General features: G+C 32.5%; 2 protein-coding genes across 2 annotated transcripts; both read right to left on the reverse strand.

Moving 5' to 3' along the window:
* LOC123706687 lies at positions 1-9,526 on the reverse strand. Its single transcript, XM_045656032.1, has 5 exons — positions 9,140-9,526; positions 8,786-8,862; positions 8,176-8,358; positions 7,283-7,341; positions 1-6,578 (listed from the first exon to the last, which is right to left on the reverse strand). The coding sequence occupies exons 1-5, from the start codon at positions 9,310-9,312 to the stop codon at positions 1,134-1,136; spliced, it is 5,937 nt and encodes a 1,978-aa protein (XP_045511988.1). The 5' UTR covers positions 9,313-9,526; the 3' UTR covers positions 1-1,133.
* Positions 9,527-10,356: 830 nt separating this feature from the next.
* LOC123707691 lies at positions 10,357-16,913 on the reverse strand. The gene is made up of 5 exons (XM_045657967.1): positions 16,686-16,913; positions 16,255-16,414; positions 15,217-15,335; positions 11,274-11,451; positions 10,357-11,193 (listed from the first exon to the last, which is right to left on the reverse strand). The coding sequence occupies exons 1-5, from the start codon at positions 16,689-16,691 to the stop codon at positions 11,054-11,056; spliced, it is 603 nt and encodes a 200-aa protein (XP_045513923.1). The 5' UTR covers positions 16,692-16,913; the 3' UTR covers positions 10,357-11,053.
* Between the last annotated feature and the right edge of the window lie 365 nt (positions 16,914-17,278).

The raw sequence follows: 17,278 nt of genomic DNA on the forward strand, positions 1-17,278 counted from the left end.
GCTAACTAGCTTAATTAGCCGTTCAATTAATAGCCTAGCCTTTTAACTAAACGGCCTGAAAGATATTCAGCCGTAGCGTTTGTTACAACAATTAATAAACTGGCTGGCTAATACTTAGGCCATTCGTACGAAAGAGTTATTATTTGGCAGAAATATAAAAAATATGAAACATATGACATAAAATATATTTATTTTTAAAATTAAATTGCTTACGTCAAATTCACATTATTTTTGTCACTCACTCTTCCATTGTACTTCATGAATGTTGTTTTTCATGAAACTTTGGACAACACCATCAAGCTTGTTGTTTGCCGACGCTATATCAATATAAACTGTCAACAGTTTGAAGAGTTTCGTTTCGAGTTTGAGAGTGGCAGAAAGTGGAATGAAAATTAAATTAACAGTTAACAGGCTAGGCAAGTAGTGAAACGCCATCGATCCAAGTCATTTGCCTAGCTGTTTGATCTACTGACTGAAATCTTTCAGGCTGCTAGTCAAACGCCGCCGTTTAGTTAAACGGCTAATAAAGCGACATATATATATCATTTCGTTTACGCGAGAATTTTTACGACCAAAAGGAACCTAGCACTGTAGGCTTTAAATATATATTTAAATCCGCCATCAGGCAAATAAACTAACGCAAATACATAGTATTTCTATAAATGTTTTGTAATTTATAAATGTCTCGATGTGTAAGTATGTAATGCTAATTTATCCACAATTTTGATTGACATAAAAAAATATTAAATATAGCTAACTTTCATATTATATTACAAATATGATCCAACAATATCATATAGTTATAATAAATTTTTAATATACATTTAAAATCCTTAAGATTAAACATGCATTGTGCATTTATAATTAATAAAAATGTTGAGACGAATAGCTCAATGATCAGTCACACTTTGTGAAATATTTACATATTTTGTGAATGTTTCTAACACGCACATGATATTAATCCATTTTCAATACCAATTTGTCCTTTCAACTGTGTAACATTAGCACTTAACCAGATCACATGTATACATGAGTCGGAAAACTTTTTTGATCAATTGGTGTCTTCCTATTGCACCTTAGCGTCCATAGCTCTCTATCAATCTTGTATTAGCATTAGTTATTAACTTAATATTTTAACTATTATTATGAGATAGATCACTAACAGAAAGCTGAATTGAGGGCTGCAGTGGGATCTCCACTGAAGTTTCTGATATATCTGATCCGGGCGTCAGCAACCTTCGGGGCCACTGACTACAGTCTTCCGTTTCCGATTCTCGTATGTCGATAGACGACGGCGAGCCTACGGTCGATTCCACAGACGATATCGTTCTCTCCGTTATCTCGTCTATTAATATAGGCATAGATTTACCGACGGACTCCTCTTCCGTTAAAAGAGGCATAGAAATAGGGCCCACCATCGATACACCACTGTCTTCTGTAACCGAAAAAGTCATCTCTGTACTGGGCGACGGCAACAGGGACGTTCTGTAGTTACTATTGCTTAAGGGATCTGTAGTTTTAGGTGCTATGCGCGGATCTGTGACGGTAATCGGCAGCTCCAGAGACGTGGGCACAGTGTGAGGTGTCACGCCAATCACAGCCAAACCATCATCTAAATTTGAAGGCACGGCTGGTTCAGAGGCTACTTTTGACGGTAGTTCAACAGGGGTCATGATTGGCTGATTTAGCGTAGTGCTAGTTTCCGACACACGGCAGTGAACGGAGACGTTAGCATTGAGATCTCGAAAATCTGGTGCCTCGTCGCGAGTACTTTCAGCGTGAAACACATCGCTGTTGGCTAGTGCTGCCTCTAAAATATCCCTTCTCTCGGGCTGAGGAGGTATGATGGGAATTGTTTCCGGCATCGGAACTAGTTGATTATTTTCCAAAACTAATGGGCGGTTATCAATAGCAGTAAAAGTGCCATTTTCCTCAACACAAAGATAAAAGGACCCCTGAGGGCCCCCAAAATGCTCTCCAGGCACTGCCAGCAGTTGTCCATCGGAAAGGGGCGCTGCAAGAGCTTGTGAGTTTTGTTCTGTCGGAACGAGAACACTTTCAGCAGGACGAGCGATTGCTGTTGTCGGAAGTAATTCTTCGAAATTGTCCATATTTGAATAGAGGCCAGAAGTTGCGTTGGTTGGTACATTGGTTCCAAGTGACAGATTGGTTGTGGTAGAACATATTGGTGTAAGGGCTGGGACAGGCACAGGAATTAGGGCAGGGGCAGGAGCAGGTACAAGAACAGGGGGTGGTGCTGGCGCAATGTTAATTTCATGTTTAATTTTTTTTGTCGGAGCAGCCGAATCGGTCTGCTGCTTGCGTGCTCTCGGTTTCTGAGCCGGAACTATTGTCTCACTCGGCGACATTGTAATTGTCTTCTGAACCATAACCTTTTCTTGTGCAGGAACTTTTTGTATAATTTGACCTGTTCTTTGCAAATGTTCGAATTGAGAAGCAGTCAATTGCATTACCGTACCAGATTTTTGCAGGAAAATTAATGGCTCTGGCGATTGTTTTTGAATCATAGGAGCGATCTTTTTAGGTTCAGCAAGACGCTTTGTAGCAGGCCTAATTTCTGGTAGAGGAGCGATATTTTGAGTAGAAGGTGCTAATCGTCCCCCTACTATGAGTTGCCCTTTTGAGGTTATAATAGCACTTTTTTGTGGCTTTGAAACAATCCTTGTTGGAGTCTTTGCGGCCGCTACTGAAGTGATAATGCTTTTTTGCTGTGTAGAGGCATTTGTAGAGATAAGGTGTGTAATTGTTTTTAACTGCGAAACATTTGGTTGTTGTTTGTTTGGGAACAGAATTTTCTCATGTTCCGGCGTAAGAACTATTCTTGATTGCGTACCTTGTTCATTGGTAATAATCATAACAGTACTTCCAGGAGTCTTTGAGTCTGCGGATGACGGTATTAGCTTTGCCGAAACAGGTTTATTCTCAGATATAGGTACATTAACAGGTCCCTTCTCGACTACAACGTGTGCTTTCCCAGTCTGTGGGTCTATAACGATTTTCTGGGTTCTTGCGGGTCGTGGGGAGTTAGGTTTAGGTAAAATAACAAATTTCTCAGTTTTAGGACTATTCTGGGAAGTATGTATTAGCTTTTGAGGTTGTTTCATACCTTTATTAGCAGCATCAGACTTAGTCATGATTAATTTTTGTTTTCCTGTAGCTTTATCTATCACTAACATAGTTTTGGAAGACCTTAATTTAGATGATTTAGATAATATATTTGGAGTCAATTTATTAACGTCGTGAACGATATGATGGGTTGAAATTCCTTTATTATCCTGTTTATTCGAAGACGATGTAACTGTTATTTTTTCACTCGTGATTATTTTTTTATTCTTTATTACCTTAGAAGACGATGAAGTAATTATATTACCATCTGACATAACAATAGGCATATTTTCAATGCTTTCTGGCGTTAAAACATCGTCAGATAAAACAATCGGCATAGAATTTATATCAAAAACTGTATCAGTTTGTTTCCCTGATTCTTTAGATAACTTGTTATTAATTATTGTAGGAAGTGATGTCAATTGTGGTTTAATTTTCTGCAATTTGGGAGCAGTTTTCGTAATTTTTCTTATTTTTGGCTGAATTATAATTGTGTTTTTCTCCGTTTGAACATTGGGTGTTGTTTGAATAGTGTAGCTCTGTACTGCAGATCCATCAGCAGTGGCTTTATTAGTACGTGACAAAATAATTTTGTCAGCAGTTGTAACTTCCGTAACATTATTAAGTAACTTGCTTGGTGTCGTGCGTCTAATTATAATTTGTTGTTTAGCCACCTGTTTAGGTTTGATAACTGATTTGTTAACATGAGTATTTAAAATTTTTCCCTTTGGAGGAACAATTACTTTTTTATTAACAATCGCATTATTTGTAATAGTGACTCTAGAAGTGCTGGGTTCTTCTAATATTTTTAGGAGTTTTGATGTTGTTTCTATTTTTCCTGTGTTTCCATTTAGTTTATCAGTTTCCATCACACTTTCATTTAAAATTTTAACAGGGGTTTTATCATTATACCTTTGATTTTTAATATTAATAGGGTCATCGGGACCGGAATTTTCTTTGCATGGGGTCGTAACCTCAAGTATATTTATTTTATGATCAATTGATTCCGACATTTGTACTAAGGATTGAGCGGCATTCAAATTTTCACTTTTTTCTTCTTCGCTCTCAAATCGAATGTCTTTTGATAGTAATGGAACAGAAGTAGTTATTTTATTATCTTCAATAAGCTTTTCATGCGAGTCAGCATTAAAGTTTTCAATTATAGTATCTTTGGAGATAACATCTTCAGTTGATTTACTTTCTAAATTACTTGCCGACGTTATTTCATCTGTAAAAGCTATAGAAACTTTATTTTGCATAGTTGTCGAAGGTAAATTAATTAAAGCTTCTGCAATTTGCAAGTCCGATTCAGATGGTGTATTTGCAAAAACTTTTAGTGTCCCGTCGTTTTCTTTTAAATCGTTTTCATTTTTCCTTTTATCATTACCCTTTATTTCTTCGGAAATTGGTTCGTTATTTTCTAAAGTGTCATCGGTTTTCGGTAAATCATCCATTTGGATATCAACTTTTGAAAGATGTGGTTCCGAAAGTTGTTGAATAGTTTCTTTTTCAGAAGTAAAAGACTTATCTGATGTGTTTGTATTAATTTCTGTGGCCTGCTGAACTGGGGAGTTAATCCTTGGTATCTCATTATCTATGCCATTTGATGATAACTCAAATGTGTTAATATTAGAAGTAAGAGCGCTTTCTTTGTGGTCATCTTCAAAGAGGTCTTCTGGTGGATCAACACTTATAACTTTTGTTACTCTATCAGCTTCTCTTGATACACTCAGTAAGGCATCAACGGCAGAGGCAGTAGATTCACTCATATATGACTTATATTGCGCTTCAATGCAGTTGTCTTGTGCAGTTTCTACATCTTCGTTCACATTCCCCTTATCTATTCTTGATAAAGTACATTCCTGATGACTTTGGATAACATCGTTGGATTGCTCTTTTTCAGTAAATGATGCTTCTGGGCTGTTATTTACTTCAGTGTTCAGGTTTTCAGCTGTTGAAATATTTTCACTGGAATCTGTATTACTGACATCATTCAAAGGAATATCATTAAAACTTTCTAATAAATTGGTTTCAGTTAAAAAAATTTGAGTATTTATTTTTTCTATTGTAGTGTCAAGGATCAAATTTTCTTCATTACAAGATCCTTTTTCCTCACCGCCATCTTGTAATTTTTCTAACTCATACTTTTCTTTTTCCCGCAACTGTGCTGCTTCTGCATTCATTTTTTTAAGTTGAATTTTGGGAGCCAATCGAGCAACCTTTACGTGTTCTATTGGAGGAGAAATAATGGGCTCTGGGGATGGCGACATTTCAGATCCATTTATATCATTATCAAGCATGTCAAGACGCTCGGCTGCATTTAATTGTTCTGCAACATATTTCCCTATAGCATCTTGACTTCTTGAATGTCTACTACGAAAAAACGTTTTAGTTTTAAAAATAGGTTTTTGACTGTTAGCTTCACCATCGACTTTTTTTTCAGGTGGCTCGCCCAATCCAGGGGATTTTTCAGTTTTTTTATCCGGAGATTTTACAATCGAAGGTTCCGGAAAATTTTCCTCCACTTTTAAAGGCTCTGGAGCTGATGGTAATTCGGGCACATTGGTTTTAGTTAGTAATTCTGCTACTTCTCTAGCCACATCATTTTCATCTATACTGAGGCTCTTCGTGTCTTCTTTTCGTTTTAATGGTTTCACGCGAGGAATTTTTCTTCCAACATCTGCCTCTACAGGCCAATCTTCGTCCTCACAAAAGTCGTATTTAGCATCATTAGATGATTCTGGTTTATCTGAAGGTAGAGGTTCAGCCTTTTTGTTGTCTGTAGGTTCCTGCTGTTCACATTCACTTGATACTTGTTCAGTAGGCAATTCAGCAGATGTAGGAACGGCTGGGGAACCGGCAGCCACAGGAACATCAGGAGAACTAGCTGTGGCAATTGTTTCTTCTTCATTTGAGTCTTCATCTCCATCATCCCAATCAGCTAATAAGCTGCTCTTAATTTCTTCGTCTGTTTTGACTTTTTTTGCATCAGGTAAATTGTTATCTATCCCATTATTTTCTGCTTCTCGTTTCTGTCCTTTTTTATCTGTTTCTTTATCTATTTTATCTTGTCGGGGTTTACGAGGCTTCGAAGATTTCGAAGTGGCGGATGCAGATTTAGGTGACTTGCTTGATTTTAAGGGTTTCTTTTTGATTGGTGTAGGTATATAAGGTGTAAATGTTGTGCTGTGCGTTTTGTTATGTAAAATGAGGACATTCAGACGAGAAGTAGAAAAGGGACAAGAATGGCAAGCATAAATACCAGAACTTGACATTGTGGGAGTGCTACATGAAGGAATTGATTTTGAAGGACTACTGTCCGTTTCCATTGGCTTCTCTTCAGGTGGTTCTGAACCAGCTCTACTTGTAGATGGCGTGACTTCTTCAGATACATTTGGTATTTTAGAACCCTGTACTAATATGTGTACTTGATAGTTGGGCTTCTCTTTGAACTGAAATTTAATAAAATGAATGATATTATATTGACGTGGAATTTTACAGAAATTAATATAGAAAGTTAAATTTTAAAAATAATTTAGTTGACATAAAATAGATATAAGAATAATAGACCATATTATACTTGTACAGTCAAAGCCGTTTACGACGACATTGTTACCAGTAATATTTACTAATATCTAAGGTCCCGGCTGAATTCTATTGTATTAGGTACTTAATCACAAAGTCATCTGCTGTTACGATTATCGGTTTCTACGACTAAATATGAGTAGTCCCTTCGATGTTGTTATAAGTTTTTCACTGTATATCTAATTAACTCTATTAGCCTACAGAGCATATTTAATTGAGAAATAGAAGATGCAAGAGCATGAGCCAAAGGCAGCATTTAACAGCCAAGGTCCTCAAATGTCTATGTCAGTTGTAGTTTTTTAATAACAGGCAAACACCCATTACCATGTTTTTTTTTATTATTATGGGTAAAATGTCCTTTATACAGAATTTTAATACAATGTAAAAAAGGTAAGCAAAGGAGTCATTCCTTTAAGGTTCATTTAACATTAGCCCTACAGGTTATTTAAAGGTAAAATTGTATGTTGAAAATTTTGGTTTAATGATTTTAAAACTTCAATGCAATACAATACAAACAAATAATTATTAGAAAAAACTATTTCATGCTTATGTTAGATAACAAATTAATTACCTTTCTAATTGGTGTTGAAATCTTAGAAACATCAGGAGACCTGCCTTTTGCATTTTTTCCTGAAAAAAAAACAATTATTAATGTATTTATTTATCTTAATGGCAATTTATTTATTAGCTCCATCATTTTCCAGATCCTAGGTTTTCTATATAATAAAAAATATATGGGAAATCAGAATAGGATTTATTCTAGCATATATTTTAATAGAAAACTATATAGAGTGGACTCTGGTTAATTAAAAAAAAAATCGAAAAATTTAAAATGTTAATAAAAATTAACAAAATCAAAGTTAACTGGTCCTCTAGCTAATATGAAGATTTTGAAAGAATAGTATCTGGGTCACCAACATGTGATAATTTAAAGTTTAGGCTTCTACTCTCCTACTTTTTATAATTTCAAGTGTTTTTCATGCACAGACCTTTTGTTTGTTTACATACATGAGCAGATATATGATGAGATATGGGTAAATTCACCTTCCAGTCTTCTTTCACATATTAATAAGTCATGTTAATGTTTGATGACATCATGACAATGATAGTCTGAAGTCTTCTTGATGGTCTCTATATTCATGTATTAATATTTGCACACTCATAGATGTTAAATTGCAATGCCTGTATTAATTTCCCATTTTTGGCAAAAAACCCTTTTCTTCAGATAAATTAAATATAACAACAATAAATTATTTGTACCAAATAACATCAACAACAAACTGTTTTTAGTGAATAATTAAAACAAAGAATTAGTCACTTTGACTAAACTTTATTTATGTTAGACACATTGATTAATTAAATTAACTTTTTGTGGATTTAGAAACATCCTATAGCCTAATCTACATGTCTGTGTGAGTTTTAGTCTATACATGACAAGGTGATTAGCATTAGATATATTTATACCTTTTTTTGCAGAAGCCGGTGTTTTTCTTCTAGGGTCAGCAAAAAGATCAGCATAACTTTCTTTTTTAGTCTCTTGAAATTCATCTCTTGTCAATATCTCAATATCGCCCCCTACTGCTGTTTCTGCACGGATAACATCCTCAGGAAACTTCTCCATTGGACCATGTTTTTTTCTGTACATATCTGTAAAATACAATATTATGAATTAGTAAGGTAATCTTTTTCAGACACCTTTTATTATTATCTGAATTAATTTTCATACATTTGAACAGACAGGGGTAACTAGGGGTGCACTATATTGTCCCCTAAAATTAAAATATTTCAGACACAGAACTAGCATGGATTTTATTCATCTTCATTACTTTTCATGACTAACAGGACAAATACTGTAGTTTTAACTACAGTTTATATTGTATTAAGTACATTTTGTAACTACTCTTGATTTTTTAACCGTGGTGAACATATAAATTGTATGAGAATTATCAAATTTATTTGATACGAGGAAGACATCAAACTCAACTCAAAAAATATCTTACTATATTTGTGTAAATTGATAACACATACATCAATTTATAAAAACAAAACTGCATAACTGCCATATTTTACTTACCTAATCCTTTTAGAATGAATTCGTTTTTGCGACTGCATTCATATTTGTAAATTGCAAAGTGATTCTTCACATACTCACTGAAATGAATAATATAACAGTTAAATAGCGAAGCTAGCTGGCTATGAACTGTACTTGGTAGACAATCTCTATATAATAAAAATTGTTTTACAATTTTCCAGAACATTGATTCAAAACCCTTAAAAAAGTTAAGCTACAAACAGTAAGGCCTGTAGTGCTAACTTGCATCTTTGTTTGTTTTTTTATGATATATTTAAAAGTTATTATATTGTAAACAAAAGTAGCGCGACATTATAACTATAATGTTTTAAATTATATAATATATGCCATGCTTACTATGTATCTTCTTGAAAGAATTTTACAACTGCTATTGGTGGCTTCTTAAAAGACGTGACGAAGTCGGCGGGTAGCTTCTCTATGCCCACGACCTCGCCAGGCCAAAAGCAAGAACCCAATTTTACCCACACAACGTCTCCATCAGCATAATTTACTTCAGTTTGATCACACATATTTTCCACCACAGTTCAAGCAACACACACGACCATATTTCTTCAGTTACCCTAGCAAGAACACTGTCACCATAACATTCCGGTTTTCAAATATATATATAAAATGCACGTAACGTCTCATAAAAATCACAATGAGTTAAATACAATCAAAATATATTGTTTCTCAATTGTCATAGGTTGCAAAATAATAGTTGTAAATAAATTCACCGACTGCGTACTCATATACCTAAATTGTATTGGTTGGTCAGCCTGATGCAATAAATGAGTTACTTTTAACTTAATTTATAATAAATATTCACCACTATAGTTCTAATATTTTTATAATATTTTTTAAAAAATAATTTTCAAATTAAAAAAAGATTTTTATTTTTAAAACTGTATGAAAACATGAGATGTTATAATAAACTGAATAAAACGACTAACGGATGTAATTAGGAGGACAGCGTCAGCATGCACCAACATTCAGAAAAAACAAAAATCTGGACATTATTAATACTCTGTGGACGCACAGTATATAGTGATATAAATTGTAGCCTATGGTTTTCAGCTAGTCTGTTTTTAATTTTAACACTAATTCTATGTCGATACTTTCGGAACTTACTATAATAATTAATACCTTTAAAATAAAAATATTTACGTTACATTACTTGGGAAATAATCATTAATAAATCACGTATGCACTTTTGTCTGTGGCAATACACTAGAGCGTTAGGCTATTTATTAAATAAAAAATCACGTACATGCATTGTTTTGAATATTTTTTGGTAAGTAAATAAATATGACTCATTAGTAATTTAATAACGTGACTAATACTCAGTTTCTTAACTACACTTAAAATAGAATGACCACTACATTTACGGCAATTAATTAATTACCATAACTTTACTATCCAGTATTTATTTACCTAATTATTCTAATCGATTAATCGTTTACATTTAATAGTTTATAATGTTGATAAGACATATTATAATATCAATATTACTCAAACAAATTAGTTCATATTATTCTAGGATAAAAATAAAAATCAGGCAGTTATTTTTATAAAATTTATTGAGAAATAGATAAAAAATAAGACGGTATATTAAGCCTTTTCTTTTATTATCGATCTAACAAGGCTTGTTACGCTAACCTTTGTTATACCTAATTTCAATGATATTATGATTTTACTAATATTTACTATAACAGAAGATGTAACTATGCTACTATAAATCTAAAGACTACAATATAATAATATGGATAGCTTTGCTCAACTCAATGAATATTTATTTAAATACCTACAATAAATTACAATGATTAAGTATGTGGAAAGGATAATATAATACAGAAAATATCCATATTTACAAATAATGCGTCTTTAGATAAATTTTAATAATTTGAGGATTTAAAATGTTATATAATTAACAAAAAATAAAACATTTCTCAACAAAATTTACCTTAAAAATATTTTGTAAATTTACCCTTTTTATCTTCTTTAAACTGTGAACTTGAATTTAGTAGGTAACTTAGAATAAGAACTGAACTAAGCTACTGCTAGTTCTTATTCTAGAGTAGGTAATATTATGTCATGAGTCATGGCAAAATGTATAAGTACTTAGTACAATATATACCGACAATTTCCCGCGTTTTGCTACAAAGGCTACGTCTATATTTTTGTTTGTCACTCATGTCTCATAGTCATAATATACTATCATAATTGTAAGTATAAATACCAGTATTTCTTTATCGTTAGCTAATTCTAGCTTTATCCAGAATACTGACGGACAATTTTAGCCCATTGTTGTGGGAAGTTTCTTTGAACATATGAAAGCGTGCGTTGTATTTGTTTCGTTTCTTGCGGCGAGCACTGGGGACATGCTCCTCGCAGGACCAATGGTGCCAATGCTGTAAACAATTATATTAATAAACTTTTTGGTTTTAACGGCGATTTACATTATATTTAAAAATAAATAATATAAACTTACTCTTTAGTCTTTTCCCAATTGGATCACAGGGCGCTTCACCAAGCGCACATTTCAGTTGTCGTTGTATGAAACGCTTATCATTGAGAGCGTCATCTAGTGCTGTATCTGAGACTGGCGGCCGTTGTGTCTCGGCGACGCATATAGCTACTAATGCACAAAACACGAATACATGTGCAGCCTGAAACAAAAAAAAAATAATAGTGACTTAAAATATAATTTGTGATCGTAATGGTTTGCTTAGTTTTAAATACGCCTTTGACCTCCTTGGACCCGAAAGTAACCTCTTCACAGAGATTCCTAGAGTATGTTAAGAAACGAATTTATATTAATTAAAAACAAAGCTTTCATAATTTATAAAACATTTATTCGACTACGTATAAATGTTATTTAACCCTTTTATTTAATATACGTGTAGGCGTAATTTTTTTTATTATGTTCTTTACATTAACATTTATGGGATTTCCTCGAGCGTTCATTTGACCTCGCTTAGTAATATAGTCGTATCCTTTGACACACAATCTAAAAGCCCAAGGCAGATCTATGACCCGAATCCTCAATGACGTCATAGTTTAACTGGGCCTATGGAGTAACAATAATATTTCATATAATTTTGTCGTTTGTTTCATATAATTGTATCACAGATCCTGTTCGATTCATAATATATAAAACATATTAAAATGCGAAAATCTGCTATCATGGTGCTCTACTTTTCTAAACATCGTTTAAAACTAGAAAAATATTTTTTATTACGTCCTTACGACTTAACAACGCATTGACACCGTCTCCATTCATGTACGTAGATATTACGTGCTTAGAAATTTAATTGTTGAGTAATCTTCGAGACATAAATCTTTGGAACTGTAGCTTTCAAATTTTCATGCCATTATCTAGATTTCTAAATATCTTGGAGTATCTTTTTTTAAACACTCATTCAATTTTTGCAATGTAGTTACCTACACACACCTAAATCTGTTGTGCTTGTTTGAAGATCTTTTATATCTAACGATAAGAGTGATCGCCTTTTTGTACCTAACAAACCCCCAAACATCTACGTAATCGTACACCACGACTTCTGGGCCACGCACTGCACCCTCTGATAATGGTTGAACCCAGTTATTAATGTTCACACATACACACAATTAGTTAGGAAGCGTCAGTATGTAGATCCTTACTTAATATACTTAGATTCTCAGATTGACATTTGGATGGACACCATGCAGAGTTTTTGAATCGAACAGAGAATTAAGGAGCTTCATACATCGCCCGAAATTATTGATTTACTAGTTTTCTAATGATTTGCAGAACGAACAATCTTTGGGAAATCTGTGGAAAATAAGAAATAATGCGGCCCTGACCTAAGTCTAGACAATCGTGTGAATTGCATGAAAAAGATAATAATTAAGAATCTAGTGTCTTACTACATCGATATCTAAGATTGTTAGTTTTATCGTTTATTTATATTAAAAAATTAAATAGAAGAATAGAATTTATTAGGATTATATAAGATTGATATAAGAATAGGCTTTACCAAAACCTCAAGATTTATTTGTAGTACCCAGGTGGGTCCTATCTCTTGTATACATAAGATATACATACGTGAAAATGACAATATGCCAATATTCAACGTATTTATTTGGTAGGCCTGATAAACTAAAATATATACAAAATAAATTAACCTAAAAACGACACTGAAGTGATTGTATTAACGTGGTGCGCGAATAGACAGACAGGGGTTTTGTAACAGTTTGGGTAGGTAGGTACTGAGTGACATGTCAATTATATATTTAGTGTGGAAGCTACAATGACCACCAATGTTGTAGCACCTCTCATGACTCTATATAATTCATTTATTTATTCCTAATCATATTCTAAATTTAGTACAATTTTAGATACAATCAATGGCTTCCATAAAATCAGAATATGTTATACCTACATCTGATGAGATAACAAAAGATTGGTGTTAATTCGTTTGAACTTTTCATACGAAACCAGTTTGGTTTAACAAAGCCGCTTATCGCAAAACCTTGCGTAAAACTTTATAGGATAATGAACTTGGATGCGCTTAAAGCTTTGAATTAACTTTAAAACTCATACATGTATATTTTATATGGGAACTTACAGATGTATTGTATATAGGAAGACTCTTAAGAGTTGCAAAGAATAAGTTTTGGTACCATACTGCGCTATTTAAAAGAAAATAATTCATGAAGTAAAATATATGGATGATAAGTAAGCAAAAAATTAACATCAGGTGAACCTCCTGCCCGTTTGCCCGTTTTTGTTTTATAAAAAAAAAATTAACCTCAGACGCAAATGAAACTTTAATCACAGCGTACAATAAAATAAACTAAAACAATTTAAATATATAAAATGAAATATTTTTATTTTAGATAAATTATTAAGTATTCAAATTTCGTGTTAATGAATGTAATACTACAGGAAATACGAATTTGATACTTTTCCTTTACGACCTACTAACTTACCAACCTTGAATGAGCGGAAACAATCTACATATTGGGATTGACATTTTTAAACCAACTAAATTACAAAGATTTACCGAAAAATGCAGCCTTTGAGTTTAAAATTGTTTGCGTATTTTTATTGTTATGTAAATAAAGGGTATGACTCATTTGTTCACTAACACGAACCTATAAGTTACCGATACAGGCTCGAAGGAGATATGGGAACAAAAAGTTATAAATAGTTTATGGCTCCGAAATTGCCTAACAATATGCTGATGTTCTTGAGTCTTTTATATTAAAATACATATACATGATCCGATAATTTAAAAACAAAAGATTAAATATGAGAACACTTATATGTTAATGGTGTAAATTGTGAAAGTTGCTTGAATTGAATCAGGATCGAGCAACGGGAAAACCCCAATGTTATAGTTTTTCCTTTAACTTAATGCTTAGAGTATGGGCCTGACGGGATGTAAAAACAGCTCTTATGTTTAACGGAATAAGGAAGCAAATAATAAAAAGGTCATGTTTTTAATTTAAATACAATTGATTAAATTAATATACTTTATATTTGTTGTTATCAAATAATTTAAAACAGAATTGAATTTCACGGAATTCTTTACAAAACTTTCTATCTTAAACGTATCTCATGAACGTGTTCCACACCAGACATTGACTTAAAAATTGCTATATTAAGATAGTTAATTAGAGGAAAGTATAGAAAATTGCTTACCTGCATCCTGTCAGTTACTTTTACGCTTTTATTCCGGAATTTATTACTTTATATTGCACGTTGAAGTTGTCTGTATTCAATGTACGCTACGAGAGAATGCCGACCAAACCAAGTTGGTGATGCCGTAACATCTTACTCAACAATCCCCCTCTACATAGGCCCCGTATTACGTGACAAAATAAAAACAGAACTTGTAGTACCCATTTTATTCAGATTTAGCAATCATTTTAAAGTGTTTCTTAGAAAAATCGCTAAGGAAATCTATTAACAGTCAGTTAATTTAAATGTAATATAAACAATAAATTCAATTAGAAAATAGTTCTTAGAAGTATCGCTGCGTTTACAACTAAAAACGCATTAAATCTATATTCATTTGATGCTTTTTAATTTTCATCGTTCGCATTTACAAATAAAACTTATCATAATTAGAAAATATTTCTTAGAAAATCCGCCACGGGTGTAATAAAACAGTCACAAACAAATTAAGATCCTTTCCTTTATTCTCTTAATCTTATAATGCATAATCTATATTTTTTTTTTATTTCAATCATTAACCATAATTAGAACAGATTGAACATTAGTAGTAATAACTATAGTTATGATTCAAAGTTTTGCTATAATAATTAATTATCTTTGTAATTACTAAGTGTCAATAAAGGGCTTTGAATAAATAGCTAATGAATATGCTAATAAGTAAATATGTAATATTTTCCGCTTAGCCTTTTCTTCAGCCATATTGACGAACAATCTTTGCCCACTCCCAAGGAAAGTTTCTCTGAACAAAAGCCAAGGTCCGACGAATTTGTCTCGTTTCTTGAATTGAACATTGCGGACATGCTCCTCGCAACACCAGTGGTGCCAACGCTACAAAATACATAGTCTCATAGTTATAAAACTAGAACAGTTGCTCTACTGTTTAATTTTATATTTTTAGTATTAGTAAAGTCGGTCGAGTTTTAATTTAAACTTGAAAGTAAATTACTTTTATACGTTTTTCTCCTCGAGGATCAACGAAGTAATCAAAGAAAACACATCTGCCACACAAAACTACGTGGGCGTTTATTATTGAACAACATATATAATATTTTTTATGAAAACATTGTTGTGGTTAAAGAAAATTAAACTGAACACATTTAAGCCAATAAATATATATTACCTGTCTGTTTTACTATCTATTTTACTTCTTTTATGTTAATTTTTATGAAATGAATTGTGTAAAAAATTATAAATGACGCCAAGAGCAATTAAATATATTTTTAATTTATAAGAGTTATAAACATCGAAAGATTTCATTTATATAGAACAAAAAATACTTAATCCAACAAACTTATACACAATCGACGTGTTTTAGTTAAAGATTTTAAGTAGAAATAAACAAAAACTCTATTTTAATGTCTTAATAAAAAAGTTACTAGGTTGAGACAAAAATATGTATCCTTATACATTAGCAATAAAATTATCATTCGGTGCAAATGTTATCAGTCAGTCAGGAACTTAGGAACTTCAGAACCTAAATAGCCTTACAAATTATAGTGCTCCGACTGCGTCTACTTGCATGAATGTTATAAACTCAAAACTATCAAAAGGAATTTTAAAGATATTGACCAAAAGATCGAGAAGGCTGTGATTCTAGATGAAGGTTTAGGTATCTAATTCATGTTGGTTTTATTTAAATACACAATAAATGAATTATTACAATTATTGCAGGGGTCGCGAACGAATCCTACCAAAATACACGAACTTCACGAAGCTGGGGGCCGATAGTTAAATACAAAATACATACTTCGCAGTCTTATTCCGACGGTATCACAAGGACCCTCTCCAAGAGCACATCGAATATGTCTTTGCATAGTTGGTTTATCAGCTAACGTCCTTTCAAGCTGACCATCAGACATTGTTGCTCCTAATACAACACTAGCACATGATAATAGTATAATTAAGTACTGAAAAAGAAAGAAAAAATTACAACTCTCAATACGTGTGAAATAAAGTATTATTTAAGGTTATTTTATCAAAAATTATGTTCTGAATAAATATCGAAGATTTATGCTTAAGTAAAGATTATTTATTAAAGTACTTATTTAGTTCATTTAAAATTTATGGCAAATAGCTTGATTTTAATTTATTCAATATACATTTATATTATTAACATTATTTTGTATTTACGAATATTTTTTTTTTTATAAAGGATTCATATACTGAAACTAAACTCACCTTCATTTTTCAACGTGTATTCTCGTAATGTATCAGGAAGAAATATTCAGTAATAGTTGTAAATTACGATCCTGTGAAAGTAACTATTTAGGCAGTGGCGGGTCAACGAGTAGAGACGAACTGAGGGCTATCTTCATATTAAATAATACTGGGAATGCTCCCTCCCATTGTGTGGTGATTAGGCGTCAACGAGCCTACGATAACGATCTTTACGACAATTTATCCGGTTCTTCATTAAACGACGATGTTTATCTTTATTGATGTATGTAGAGCGGGAAAGGGATGCGTTAATGTGTATACTGTACTTTTTTTTATATATTAAATATGCCTATGTTTATAAACTCTTTAACAAAAAAACGGCACTTAAGGAAATGTACGTTCTAACTCTTCTATTCTATACTAACGATTTCCGTTAATTAAATGATATTTATTGGTTTGACGTTAATTTTGGCAATTTTTTTTATTAATTAATTAATTTATGATGTACATGGTAAACAATAAGAAATGATCGGCAATAAAGTCTGGAAGATTGATTTCCTTTTTTTTATTAAATAAAGTTACAAAAGTAAAAACCTAAAGTTCTCTTGCCAAAA

Source organism: Pieris brassicae, chromosome 3 (genome assembly GCF_905147105.1).
Source record: "Pieris brassicae chromosome 3, ilPieBrab1.1, whole genome shotgun sequence".
Classification (NCBI taxonomy): Eukaryota; Metazoa; Arthropoda; class Insecta; order Lepidoptera; family Pieridae; genus Pieris; species Pieris brassicae.

Excerpts from the sequence above, each read along its gene's own strand:
- LOC123707691 (XM_045657967.1), bottom strand. Across the intron at positions 15,336-16,254 it reads CGTCGGAATAAGACTGCGAA|CGTTGGCACCACTGGTGTTG; the intron begins GTATGTATTTTG and ends TGTATTTTGTAG. Across the intron at positions 11,194-11,273 it reads AATTGGGAAAAGACTAAAGA|CATTGGCACCATTGGTCCTG; the intron begins GTAAGTTTATAT and ends AATTGTTTACAG.
- LOC123706687 (XM_045656032.1), bottom strand. The coding sequence starts at position 9,312 with ATGTGTGATCAAACTGAAGTAAATTATGCTGATGGAGACGTTGTGTGG. Across the intron at positions 8,359-8,785 it reads ATTCATTCTAAAAGGATTAG|ATATGTACAGAAAAAAACAT; the intron begins GTAAGTAAAATA and ends TGTATTTTACAG. Across the intron at positions 6,579-7,282 it reads TTTCAACACCAATTAGAAAG|TTCAAAGAGAAGCCCAACTA; the intron begins GTAATTAATTTG and ends ATTAAATTTCAG.